Source organism: Physeter macrocephalus, unplaced genomic scaffold (genome assembly GCF_002837175.3).
Source record: "Physeter macrocephalus isolate SW-GA unplaced genomic scaffold, ASM283717v5 random_1706, whole genome shotgun sequence".
In the NCBI taxonomy this organism is placed as follows: Eukaryota; Metazoa; Chordata; class Mammalia; order Artiodactyla; family Physeteridae; genus Physeter; species Physeter macrocephalus.
In genome coordinates, this window is record NW_021146764.1 from 3722 (window position 1) to 18016 (window position 14295).

General features: G+C 49.5%; 1 protein-coding gene across 1 annotated transcript in view; it reads right to left on the reverse strand.

Annotated features, from left to right (window-relative positions):
• Positions 1 to 13111, reverse strand: part of LOC102978278 (MAGUK p55 subfamily member 2) — a gene marked incomplete at its 3' end in the record, with an annotated part of 16828 nt that extends 3717 nt beyond the window's left edge. The window contains exons 1-2 of the mRNA XM_028487031.2: positions 13030 to 13111; positions 11351 to 11469 (exon numbers count right to left, since the gene is read on the reverse strand). Coding sequence (XP_028342832.1) covers positions 11351 to 11469; positions 13030 to 13111 — 201 coding nt within the window. The remainder of the gene's footprint in view (positions 1 to 11350; positions 11470 to 13029) is intronic.
• Between the last annotated feature and the right edge of the window lie 1184 nt (positions 13112 to 14295).

Here is a 14295-nt window from a genome sequence, read left to right on the forward strand (position 1 = left end):
GTACCACCAAAAAAAAAAAAAAAAAAAATATTCTTTATAGCTTTATTTTTTCTGATCTACAATCTAACCAAGATCACATGTTAAATTTGGTTGTCACATCTTTTTATTCTCCTTTAATCTAGAATAGACTCCAGTAACTCTTAGTCTTTCCGGGCATTTTTAAAGAGTCCAGGCCAGTAGTTTGTAGAGTGCCCCAGAACTGGATTTATCTGATTGCTTCCTCACCTTTAGACTCAGGCTAATCATTGCGGCAAGAGTTCTGTATAAGTGATCTTGTGGTTTTCTCACACTTTTAGACTGTGTGACTATTCTGTTTCCCAGCAATCATTCACTAATGGATTTAGTATCCATTTATGGTCTTTGCCTGAATCAATTATTATTATATGGGGGGGTTGCAAAATAGTCATTATCTAATCCCATTATTCCTTCTACATGTCTTAGTTGGCATTCTATTATAACAGCTCTTCCTTTTTCCCTCCCACTCCTCCTCCCTCCCTCCCTCTCTCTCTCTCTCTCTCTCTTTCTCTCTCTCCCCATATCTATGGATTATGGATTTTTTTACTCACTGTGTTCTAATCCATCACCATCACTACCTTCATTGTCTCAATTTATCCCACATTTTTCCAGGGGAGCCCCAAGCATGCCTTTTGACATGTTCCCATCAGTCCTTGAGCGCCTCTTCCTTCCACCATGAGCTCACCTTGTACTTTCCCTACCCTGGTTCTGGAATCAGCAATTTCCCCAAGGAACCCTGATTCCTTTTGGTGGGAAATGGTATTTAGAAACCAAGATCTGGGCACTCAGTGCTCTTTGATCCTGGGGTGTCATTACTTCAGTAGATGTTACTTGATTCTGACAGTTCTAATTAAAATCAAACTCTACAATACTTTCCTTACCTTCTCCCATTCCATATTTGTATCTCCCTTCTCCTTTGGTGAGAACTTTTCCCCAAGAACATTAATATATTTTAATTATTTGTTCTGTCCTTCAATATTCAAAAAAGTTTCAGATTTGCTAAACTACTGCTACTACCTATCACAAAACTACTAAGTAAAAATCAAGATTTATCTGCATTCTTTTCGTCCTCAGGATAGTCTAAAAGAACTTACAGCATTAATGGAAATGTTCTATATCTGGGCTGTCTACTGTGGTAGCTTCTAGCCACACGTGGCTATTGAGAAATGTGACTAGGACAACTAAAGAACATAATTTTTAATCATATATCAGCATTTTAGTTTATTTTAATTTTAACTTAAATATTTAAATAAATACCCACGTGTGGCTAGTGGCTACTATATTAAATAGTACAGCCTTAGTATATATCCCACGTAGGGCATACAGTCAGAATATCGCGAGAAAAAAGTTACTTAAATTAATTCCTTTTTCTGTAGGATTATGCTAACAATTTGATATATGGATAAATTCACTTATCTGCACTTAATTTCAGGGTGTACTTTTCTCGTTCTTTTTAATTTAATCTTTTTTAATATGTACAACATTCGCATGGTTCAAAATTTTTTTAAGAATTTAATTCTATTTGTTTATTTATTTATTTCTGGCTGCGCTGCGTCATGGTTGCTGCGCGCGGGCTTTCTCTAGCTGTGGCAAGCAGGGTCTACTCTCCATTGCGGTGCGCGGGCTTCCCGTTGCGCTGGCTCCTCTTGTTGTGGGGCATGGGCTCTAGGTGCGCGGGCTCAGTAGTTGTGGCTCGCGGGCTCTAGAGCGCAGGCTCAGTAGCTGTGGCGCACGGGTTTAGTTGCTCCGCCGCATGTGGGATCTTCCCGGACCAGGGCTCGAACCCGTGTCCCCTGCACTGGCAGGCGGATTCTTAACCACTGCACCACCAGGGAAGTCCCTCAAATGTTAAATCTATATAAAAAGTAAACTCAAAAAAGTCTCATTTCCATCCTCATCCCTTCTACCCCATTTATACCCACACTCTAAAGGTAATCATCTTCATTAGTTTCTGGTTTATTCTATCTGGGTTTTTTTCCACAAAAATAAATAAATATTTCCCTTTCTTACGTAAAAGGTAGAACACTATGTACACTCTTTGATACCTTGGGGCTTTTGTTTGTTTAATTGGTTTGGTTTGTTGTTTGGTTTTTTATTTAACAATATGCCCTGGAAATCACTCTATGCTGCTCTGTGGAGATCTTCCTTTATTGTTGTTATTTTTCAATCACTACATTTGCATGATTGTGTGACTGGAGTACCATAATTTATTCAACCAATCTCCATGGGTAGTGAGGTTGTTTCTAATATCTTACTATCGCAAATAAAACTGCAGTGAATAGCTTTGGCATAGCTGTTCTATATCTGTGGAGAAGATCTTTCATGTAAATTCCTACAAGTCTTGCTGGGTCAAGCAGTAAATACACATGTGGTTTTGTTAGATATTGACAAACTCCCCTCCGTGGGGCTTGTGCCACTTTGCCATCCCACCAGCATTAGATGAGAAACTTTCCTGAAGCCTTGCCACCAGAGTGTGTGATCAAACCTTTGAATGTCTGCCAATCACATGGATGAGAAACCATCTCTCAGTGGGGTTTGATTTGCATTTTGCTTATTATGAGTGAAACTGAGCAGCTCTTCATATGTTTAAAGGCCATCTGTATATCTTTTTCTGTGAACTGTCTGTTCATGTTTTCTGCCAATTTTTCCATCAGATCTTGTTTCTTTCTTTTTCTCACTTTTTTAAACATTCTCTATATTAGGAAAATAAGCCCTTTATCTGTAATACCTCTTGCAAATATTTACCCCCAGTTTGTCATTTGTCGTTTGACTCAGCTTATGTTTTTTTGTCAATGCAAAAAATATATATTTAATGTAGTTAAATTTATTAACATTTTATGCATCTGAATTTTGAGGCATAGTTTTTTAAAAAGGCATTCCTTACACACAGATCCATGTTTGCTTCTAGAATGTGTATGGTTTGTTTTCTCAATCTCTGATCTTCTTGGAAGTTTATTTTTATGTATAGTATGAGGTATGGATCTACTTTGATATCTTTCCAAATGACTATCCAGGTATCCCAATACCATTTAATAAAAATCCATAAAAAAATTATTCCTTAATTTTCTATGTGTGATAATGATAGTGTGAATTTTTTTAAGAATCTTTATCTTTTATCTATACAAATTGAAATACAGATAAAATTATGTCTGAGATTTCCTTCAAAATAATTCAGGAGAGAGAGGAGGAGGAGGTGGAGGTATGCATGAAACAAGATTGTTCATGAGTTGTTAAATGTTGAAGTAGGATAATGGATGATGGCGGTTCAAGAAACATTTTTGAAAATTTCCATAATAGAAAGTTGTTCAAGCCCATGAGATGTGGGGATTTTAATAACATCTCATAAGGATACTCTGAGGATTTGGTGAGATGGACACAGTGCCTGGCACACAGCAGGTGCTCAATAAAGGCTCGCTCCTTTCCTGTCTTCTCTTCCCCAAATGGGCCAGGGAAACAGCATCCCACACAGGGAGGCACATTGGTCCCACTGTCGCTAAATCATCCTCTGCTGGGGGAGAAGCATTTCAGCCTGACTCCTACAGCCTGGCTGGGCAGAGGGTTCCCTGCTGGGGAAACAGACAATTGAAGGGGCAAAGGAGTAGTACTCGGAGATCCGTTATGCCTTGATGATCCTCAGAAGCCAGAGGGCAGAGACACGCCCCAGAAGGTTCCACCAAACCCTATGTGATCTTCACTCATTAAGCTCAGCACAGCCCACAGAGCATCCCTGACTCCGTTACCAGTGTCTAGACAATGCTGAGAGCCCAAGGCCCCAGGAAATGTTTCAAGAATAAACAAAGGCGGCACTCAGGCTTGCAACCATCTCACCATGGTGACCCTGGCCAGGCTCCTTCATGTTAATGGGAGCTAGCTCTGGCCCAGGTTACGTGAGAAGCATAGAGGTTGCCCATTTTAGCTTTAGCATCTTCTGTTCCATGGATGAGGAGGACAAGTTTCCCCAGAAGCCCTCCCCTAACCAAGCAGGAAGCCAGTGTGTCTCCCATGCCTTTTACCTCCCACCTTTGACTTAATGACCCCTCCCCCTAGGCTGATCCATTCCTCCGCCTGTGGCCCCCCCCGGATGTCTTACCCACAGATGAAAGATCACAGCTCTCCAAGCTCAACCTTCATGGGCCAGAGGAAACTTTAAACATTTAATCATTCAAATACAAAAGAAACACTACCAGCAGACTGACCCAAACAGCTGATTGACCAACACTGAGAACACCCAACATGTGTCACAATTTGCAACATACTTTTCTGGGACTTTGGGAACTCAGAATTGGATTAATCATATCCTTGGCTCATGATGTATTCTCATCATTGGTTTGTGCACGGCTTCCTTTCAGTTGGTTGGTATTAAATTAGGTACTTTTGTAATAATACAAGAAGGATCTAAGTACCCACCACTGAAACCATAAAGGAGGATCTTGACAATATCCTACACCTAATCACATGCCCCACGCACCCATCCACCCACCTCTCCCGCTCAGAAACCACCATCTTGATTCCCTGTGTTCATCATGCCCTGGCTTCTCATTTTACATAGTTTTATTGTATTTATATGTATTCAATATAGTCCTAAAATAAATATTGGTTTTAGTTATTTTAACCTTTAAAAACAGGGAATTGTGCTATATATGATTCCTGGAAGCCTGATTTTTTTTTCACTTAGTATTAAGTGAAAAATTGTCTCACTTACTATTTTTTTGCAAAGATTTACTCTTATTTTTCATATTAGGTGAACACATATTCACTTAATATTAATTTTCATTTAATGTTATTTTGCTAAGAGTCATTCTTTCTTCCCATATCACATTAGTTCATTCTTTTTTTTTTCTTTGACCGTTCCACACAGCATGCGGGATCTTAGTTCCCTGACCAGGGATTGAACCTGCGCCCCCTGCAGTGGAAGCGTGCAGTCTTAACCACTGGACCGCCAGGGAAGTCCTAGTTCATTCATTTTAATGGCTGTATTACAGTCCATCGTGTGACTCTGCCATATCTGATTCATCTCCTCTCTCCTTGAAAGGCATCTGGGTCGTTTCAGGTTTTTGCCATTCTGAACAGTACTGCTATGAACATTCCAGTCTATGTCTCCTGGTGCACATGTGAGACTTTCTCCCAGGAGCAGAATTGCTGGGCCAGGGGGTATATACATGTCTGATGGTAAAATAACACACTTGACAGACATTCCACTTAAATGTCACGATGACCCTGTGAGATTCATAGTATCAAGGCCATTTTCCCAATAAAGTATCCGAGGCTCTAATGGGTGAAATGAATTCCTTTTCACAGCTCATGGGTGTAGAGCAGGGACTCCTGTCAAAGTTTCCTGAGCGCCCCCACAGCTGTGGTGTCACTATCTGGGCGGCTGTTTTTAGAAAGCGTGCTCTTGTACAGCACACACTACAGTATTAGAGGCACAAGGCCCCACAGCCAGGAGAGTGGTTTTGAATTTCTGTGGTAACCATTTGCTTAATTCGGCTCTGAAAAATCACCCTCAGCACAGCAGGGGCTCAAGCTCCTTATAGACCAGAAACTTGGGCCAGGTTCACACTTGACTAATGGTAGACCCGGCCCTTAAACCCAGATCTGCCAGCTCCCGATCCAGAGCCGGATGTAAACTGCAGATGCAGAAACGCCTCACGGCCTTTCTTTGAAAATCTTTTTCCCTCTGCCTTCCCACTCCAACCTCTCTGATCAGGAGACAGAATTCTCATTTGAAGCCCAGGCTCATAATTAAGTAGTTCAAAATCTGAAAGTAGTCCAGAGTGTGGTGAGCCAGAAAGTAAAGGGACTCTTCAACCTGGATTTGGCCGTGTGATCTGCTTTGGACAATGGGACGATAGCAAATGTGATGCAAAACAGAGGCTTGGAAAGTGCCTGGGATTGGGGGCTGGTCTTCCACTGCTGCTGAGACCACCATGTGAAGCAACCTGGGCCACCCTCCTAGAGGATGAGAGACCACACCATCGTAAACATTGCAGTCTTCCCAGCTGAGACACCAGGCATGTGACTGAGGCTATCCTAGACTACCCCACCCCAACTGAGCAAGCTCAGACCAGAAAAACCACCCAACCAATCCACAAAATCATGAGACATAAATCAAAGTTGTGTTAAGCCACTGTGCTGTGGGGTGGTTTGTTACACAGCAAAAGCTAACTGATGCGCTGGGCTCCCCACCGCTGTAGCCTCTGTTTGTCATGTCCCCTGGTCAGAGTCTCCATCTTAGTGACCCTCCTGGCCCCTCATTCTTGTAAGGCCCTGCCTTGCTTTGCCAGCTCTCTCACCTCCCCCTTACCACAGGACTAGAGTCTTCCCTATGAACTCTAGTCCAATGGCCAAGACTGCATTATAACAACTCTTTATGGTTTAAAAATTCTTCCACATCCATGACCTCCCCCATCCCGACCACAACTCTGAGAGGTAAGCATCGTTATCCCCGTTTCGCAGAAGAAATGACTGAAGCTCAGAGAGGTTCTCAGACCTACTAAAGTCACACAGCTAGCCAGTGAATCTTCTGACTCCAAACCCTGTGCTTTTTCTTCTTCATCTCATGTGGATTAGTTCACAGGCCTCCCCGCTGGCAGATGTCCCCACCGGTAACAGTTTACCTAAATTTCTGAATGTCATCTGCCTTTGATTTCTCGCCGTGGCCTTGTCCGTTGTTGGAACACCTGTTACCGGGTCCATGTCGGAGCTCCCAGATGTCACCCACCTGCCAGGGCTGCCACCTGCTGTCTGTAGCCAACCCTCTGGATGTGTGATCTGCCTGCCAAATTTGACTTCCTTCAGAACCTGTAACTCTCTGGGTTTGTCCCCTCAGGGACCTGCTCCTCCCTGGTCCCAGATCTACCCAGTGTAGCCCCTCCCACATCATCTGCCACATCCCTGGAGAGGAGAGTCATCAGGGTAAGGGAAGGAGGTGAATAGCTACCACATGGGGTTCCAATTGGACTCCGCTCCTGTGGGTTTCTGGGCCACCAAGCTTTTGCAGCTGGACCTTTGATCAAAGTACTCTGTCTAATAGGTTTGAAATTGATCTGTGTATACACCATCATTAAAATAGGTGAGAAGGAGTAAGAAGTAGGTCCTGTTGTCCAAAGCAAGTCACGCAGTCAAGTCCAGACTGAAGAATAGAAACTCTCCCTTTTGATGAGAGGACTGGCAGAGTCGCATTGTAAAGGGTCACGCATAAAGGGATTGGAAAGATTTTTTACTGAGCTCAGATGGGCCTTTATGGAGATTCACTTCCTGTTTGTTTCACAGCTAGATGGAGAGAAGTCACTGGGTTCCCCTAGCCCCTGAGCCTCTTACGGGGGTCTCAGCATTGAAGAAATGTCCACACTACCTTCTGGTGTGTTAATGCACAACTGGAACCATTCTAGGGATTTCTTGGGAGGAAATTCTGGCCGGCTTACCCCAAGAACACTTCTGGAGAAGGGAGTTTACTTACGGTCTGACACAGAACATTGGTAATTTCTCAATCAGGCAGGGGTCCCAGGACTGGGATATTGCAGGGCTCAGTGAGAAAATGACAGACTCGGGCTCCCTCAGGAGAAGAATAAACTTTCTGACAATTCATTGCCATAGTCCTAGCACTGTGCCTGGGACTTGGTGAGCACGCCATAGATATCTGTTGAATAGAGGACGGATGACAATGACTAATGAAGGACAGAGCCACCCAGCCAGCAATCCCATCTTTGGAGAGCTGTCAAATGGGTTCCACGAGGCCATCAGAGAGGAATGCTATGGGGGTGGGGGTGGGAGGGTCACACTTTGGAGGGTGCTGGCTACAGGATCTTCTGACCCAGAGGCTCTGCATCCCGAGGGCCCCTCCTTATTTCACTGGCTGTCTCGCTATAGAAGCAACAGCTAGAGTGACTCCGAGATGATGTGGTTTAATAAATCCAACTGTGAAGTCAGCTTTGGAAGGTTACAGATGTTGAGGTTCAAATGTGCATACTCAGCAGCTCCAGTGCCCAGCGTCCACCCTAGAGAAACTCTCACCCATGTGCAGAAGCAGATGAATATGAGGATGTTCACGGCAGCTCTGTGCTTTACAGAGGCAAGTCAGTGACAGCGGGCCTTTCTCTCGGCAGAGGGACCAGTAAATGAATACACTGGGCTCTAGTCACCTATTGGAATACCCCACAGCAGTTCAAATGAATCTATAACTCCACGCATGTCAATAACCATATTACTTACATGAACTAGAAACCGCAAAAACCATAGCTGCTGACGCTATCATTCCATTATGCAGAGCTTAAAACCACATATAACGGGGGCACGTTGTTTACATCTACATACATGTGTAGGCAAGACAGGCACACATTCAGGGGAACAGCATCATCGACTCAAGCCAGGGGTCACCTGTGGGCAGGGGAAGCCGTGGAAATGAGGAAAAGGGGAGAGGCATTTACTGGATCACGCTTTTATTTCTTAAAAAGAAAGAGCAAGGGCTTCCCTGGTGGCGCAGTGGTTGCGCGTCCGCCTGCCGATGCAGGGGAACCGGGTCCGCGCCCCGGTCTGGGAGGATCCCGCATGCCGCGGAGCGGCTGGGCCCGTGAGCCGTGGCCGCTGGGCCTGCGCGTCCAGAGCCTGTGCTCCGCGACGGGAGAGGCCACAACAGAGGGAGGCCCGCATGCCACAAAAAAAAAAAAAAAAAAAGAGCCAGAGCCTGTGCCCCGCGACGGGAGAGGCCACAACAGAGGGAGGCCCGCATGCCACAAAAAAAAAAAAAAAAAAAGAGCAAGAACTAAAGCAAACATGGCCAGCATTCACATCCGGGAGGTGGGTACTCAGAGGTCTGTTATGTGCTTTTTCTACACACTCTCTTGTATTCACTCATTCAATAAATATTCAGTGAGCACCTACTATGTGCCAGGCACTGTTCTAGGCTCTGGGGATACAGTAACAAATCAAGCAGACATCCCTGTCCTCGAGGAGCTTGTAATCTCTCTGTATGAAACATGCATAATTCCTTGTTTTGATTTTTAACGCATGAATCCAATCCTGGACCACCGAATGAGAAGCGACTTGCCTTTCTCCAGTCCCCTACAATCTGCTCAGTTTTCTCTTCCCCAGAACCTCCCACTAGCGACCCTCTCACACCTCTCATCTTCCATCGTTAACGACCCCTGTAGCAAGGGGGCCTGGTCCCCTTCCACGCCCCATGTCAGGGCCGACCACAGCTGTCCTGTGACAGAGTCCCCACCCTCACCCCGTGGAAGACCCATCACCTGATTGTACCGCCCTCCCCGTCCCCGCCATCACTGTCACTGCCAGCTTCCTGGTTACGCTCACCACCATTCACTGGAGACCCTGGGACTGCCTCCGGTCTCCTCCCCACCCCAACACCTGTGTAGACACCCCATCCCACGAGCCCTCCATTCCTAGACGTCTCTTTTTTTTTTTTTTTTTTAATATTTATTTATTTATTTGGCTGCTCCGGGTCTTAGTTGCGGCATGCCGGATATTTAGTTGCGGCCTGCAGGCTCTTAGTTGCGGCATGCAGGATCTAGTACCCTGACCAGGGATCGAACCCAGGCCCCCTGCATTGGGAGCACAGAGTCTTAGCCACTGGACCACCAGGGAAGTCCCAATTCCTAGACTTCTTTAACATCGATGACCTTCCCGTCCACTGCAGCCACATCCTAGATTGTCATGTCACCCCCAGAACTGTGCTCCTTGGAAATCTTTCACTTCCCAACCCTCTCTCTGACCTCGGCCTTCGTTTCTTCCAGCTATACACTCTATCCCCAAATCCGGAGAGCCCCCAGGCCTTCACCTCCGTTTTCTCCCTGCCCCTCTGTCTGCTCCTGGCCCCTCTTCCCTCCCCTCCCAACCTCGGCCCCAGAGGTGATGCTCTGGACCATTCTCACCTCTCCCTGTATCACAGCCTCCCACAGCCCCCATCCAGCGCAGGCCCTGGACCAAAGCCACCCTCTGTGTCTCTGGCCTGAGTCACCCCCACCCTGGGATTGACAGTCTGGAGCCCTGTCGATCCTGCTCCCTGGCTTTGGTGGGTTCCCTCTTCCCCTTCAGTTATTAATTAGTTGAACCTTCACTTCCGCATCCCCCCCCGCCCCGCTCCACTCAACCCCTGATCCCTGATGGCCAGCAGAAGACTGCCCGCCTCCCCTGAGAAATCTGAGCCATTAGCATGATTCCCTGCGACTCCCAGACTTGGGAGTGCTCCTCGGCGAAGGATCGCCCCCTCCCCAGTCTATCCTCGCTTCTTATCTCACTTGAAGGCAGCACCAGCCTCACACTTTCCCTGTGCAGAATCCCAGGTGCCTGGCTACCCGCACCCCTCACCTTCCACAGCCCAATATCAAGTACTGCCAATTTACTTGCTAAATATTTCTTTCATCCTCCCCTCCCCAAAGCCCTGTTACCACAGGTCTAGTTCAGGGCCATCCCCGACGCTGGTCTCTCCAACTCCAGCCGTGACCCTCCAACCATCCTCCCTGCGGCTGCCAGAGAGATGCTCCTAAAACACCTGTGTGCCGTCATCACACCCAGGCTTAAAACCCACAAAAGGCTCCAAGTTGCTCACAGGACATCACAGGATGATGCCCAAGCCCCAGGCATAGCCCCCAGGGCCCCTCACCAGCTGCCAACAGCTGCCAACATCTCCACAGCTCACACTCCCTGTCTCACACCTAAAGCTCCAGCCTCACGCTGACACTTGCAGCTGCTGTACACTTCTGGCTCTTTCTCACCTCTGTTTCTGCTCAAGCAACATTCCATGGCATGGAATGCCCTGCCCCTCCTCCTCATACTTCAAGACTCAGCACAAATGGCCCTTCCTCCAGGAAGTCTTCCCTACCCACCCTGGGCTGGGTCAGGCATCTGTCCTTTACACGCCCCAAACGCCTAGCGCATCTGCCTCTATCACTGCTGTTACCAAAGTGCTTTATAACTTTCTGTTTTAGGGAGTCTCTCCCCCACCTGATATGTGGCAGGTGACCTTAGATAGACGTCCGCACAAAATGTCCAAAGGCAGAAAGCTAAGCAGGATGAACTCTGGAGACTCCAAAGCACAGGCATGCTCACCCTTAACCAATCATAACCTCTACAAGTTGGCAGTCACCAAACACCCATCCACGTGGGCACATCTACACATTCACCAGTCAGGCGTGGGGGCAGCCTCCCTACCTGCAGGGTCTCCGATTCATCACCTGGGCATGGATGTCCATGCATACCCCCCTCTGGGGGTCTCCGGTGCCACGTGCCCCATCCCAGCACCCCTGTGGCTAACATCCCCACACACACTATGCCTCCCCAGGTACAGTGCCCTTGTGCCAGCCTCCCTGGAGCACTCTACCTTGGCCAGGGATCTCACTATAGGACTTTCCATAATGCCTCGAAGGAAGATCAGGTCCAGTTCGGCTGCCCCTGTGGCATTGGGGAGGGATCCCAGGTTGTCCAGGACTTGCTGCATGGCTGGAGGGAAGGAGCAGGCAGTGAGACACACAAGTGCCAGCTGAGCACAGGGGACCCAAACACACCATAGAAACCCTGCCCTTCTTACCCCACATCCCACAGAAGACAGCCCCGCCCCGGCAGCACATACTTCCCTGCCTGGCACTCCTGGTACTCCGTGAATGCCTGGGGCGGGGAGCCTAAGAAGGGAGGGGCAATTTCCTTGGCCTGTTCTCTAGGCCCTAGGTAATGCTAGCCTGAGCAAGTGGAAGGCTCTAGGCACCAGGAAGTGGACTCTGAGGTGGGGGGAGGGGAGGAAGAAAAGCAGGTGTCAGGTTCCAGGTTCTGCCCTAAACCAGAGAACCACATCATTCAACCTCTGGATGGGCTGAAGCCACGGGACTCAGCCACCTGCACGTGGCGGGCTCAGGGATGAGAGAAACGGTGCTTGGAGCACATCCCTGAGTGCAAGTCAAGCAGGCAGCCATGCAGGAGGTCAGGGCCTACCCAGTATCTAGTACCAGCTGTGCCACTAATTCAGAGTGATTTTGCACTTGTCACTGTCCCTCACAGGCCTCAGTCTTTCCTTCCTGTAAATTGGGTGGATTAAACTGGTTGGTATCTACAGGACCTTCAGCTCTGAAAGACAATGACCCACAAGTTAATACAGAGCATAGGAAGCCAAGGCTGAGGCCCAGAACACTGGTAGGAGCTGGGGAAACAGGCACCCTGGGGCTTGGGATGGTTGTGGACACCCAAGGGCAGAGGGCAGACCAAGTCATCCCAGGGATCAGCAAACCCTCAGCCTGGGATGGGACATAAGCAAGGGCATGAGAACACCTGAAGCTAGGCCACTGCTGAGATCTGAGGTGAGGGCTGTCTTCCCCAGCAGCAGAGGTGGGAGCTCCTGGCTGTGGCAGGTTCTGGGGGAAGGAAGGGAGAAGCAGAGTGTGCCCAGCTGGGGGCAGAGATGGGCAGGGGGTATCATTACTCTGCCACCCTGCTACCCACGCCTACATCTGCATAACAGCACCCAAACCGGGGAGGAGAAGGGGTGGTGGGTACAGTCCCTGGCAACTCTCACTGATCTCGGCAGTGCCCCCCTCCTCCAGGACGGAATGGGGGTGGGGAGGAGGAGGCTTTGAGACTGGAGCTGGCAGCTACTGTCCAGGGACTCTTGGCCTCCTAACCTCTTCCCCCTCATCCTTCCCACCTTCTCCAGACAAGACACCCACGCCTGCCCTCCAGACCCCTTCTGCTCAGCCCTGGGCTTGGCATTGGTCAGACACCTGCAAGGCCCTTAGTGGGCTCAGAAAGATGCCAGGGCAGGGACCCTTCCCGCTCTGCCAGGATATCCTGGGACCCTCCCTCTCCAGTCATCCTCACACACAGATTCCCCAGCCTGCCAGCCATCGGAAAGACTGAGCCAGGGTAGTTGGTGCCCTCAGCCCAGGCCAGCGCTCTCGGAGGGCCGCGCCCCCAGACCCTTAGGCTCCCGAGAGCCCGCTCCTAGGGACCCTCTCCAGATGCCCCAAAGCCCGCAGGACCAGCCCCCAGCCTCGCCACCCCGCCTTTCCCTACCTTCCCTCCGGAGCTCGGCTTCCTCAGAGGAGCCCAAGGATATACCCTCCAAGGAGGCCCCGCAGCCCGGGCTGCCGGCCATGGCTGCCCCCCACCCGGCCCAGGGTTCCTGGAGTAGCCTCCACGCCGCCGCCGCCTTCCCAGCCAGAGGCTGGCAGCGCTGCAGGAGGCGGGACTCAGGGAGCGCCCGCTGCAGGGTCCGCCAATAGCAAGGCTCAGCTGACTGACCGCCTTGCTGATTGGCCAAAGCCCCGACTGTAGCAGAGAGGCGGGGAAGGGGCGGTGGGAGGGTCCTCGTCCCACGAGTGGCAGGATCCCCCAGTTTTAGTACCTACCACTAAAAGGGGAGGAGACGGCTGAGAGAAGGTTTGCAGGGGGAGGGGGTTAAGCGTGCAGCCCCTTCAGGACGGGAGCGGTGCTCAGAGACCCTCCCCTCCCAGCCCAGCCGTGAGAAACCCAAGGTGGGTGGGGACTTGGCCCCGTCTTGTTCCCGCCCCGCCTCCTGCAAGTCCCTCCTCTATTACACCCCATGCCACCTCCTCTTGAGCCTTCCGACCTCTCCTCTCAGTCCCCTCTCCAAGCCCAGTTTCCTTTACAATGACCCCCTCAGGATCTTAAGGAAGCCACCAAGAACGACTCTCGGTCCTCCGCCAGGAGGCTGTGGCACCACTTTGGCATGGGACAAATACCTCAAGCCCCAAATGCCTCCCCCAGCTGCTAGCCGTGAAGCGGTGAGGGGGAGAAGAAGGAGGGAAAGGGGTGACACCACTGTGGGCAGGGAAGGGCGCCCCAAGCCCTCTGACCCCACATCTCAGCAGCAGCTTCTCCCTCCCCATCTCCCAGTTGCGCTCCCCCTTGCTTAAGGGGGTGATGCCTGTAGGCAAGACAGGCATCTTGGAAGAGGGGAAGAGAAAAGGTGAGGGAGCGTTCACGCAGCAGAGACCAGGGGGTCCGGGAGGAGGGGTGGGGGGGATTTGAAAGTTACCCAAGCACAGAGCCACCATTCATTCCTCTAAGACCCTGTACCCATGAAGCCACCGCTAGGCGCTGCTGCTGCCACCAGACTGCCATTCCCTGAGGAGTGACACCAGGTCACAGCACACCCCTGGTTGCCATGGCAGCAAGCAGGATTACACACTAGGACACTAACCCAGAGATTTAAAGGGACAGCTCCAACTGAAAGCCCCACATCCCAGCCTTGATTCAAAGAAAGGAGGGAACCAGCTGAAGGGGGAAGAGAGGGCAGAGCTGATGGACTGGAGTCCA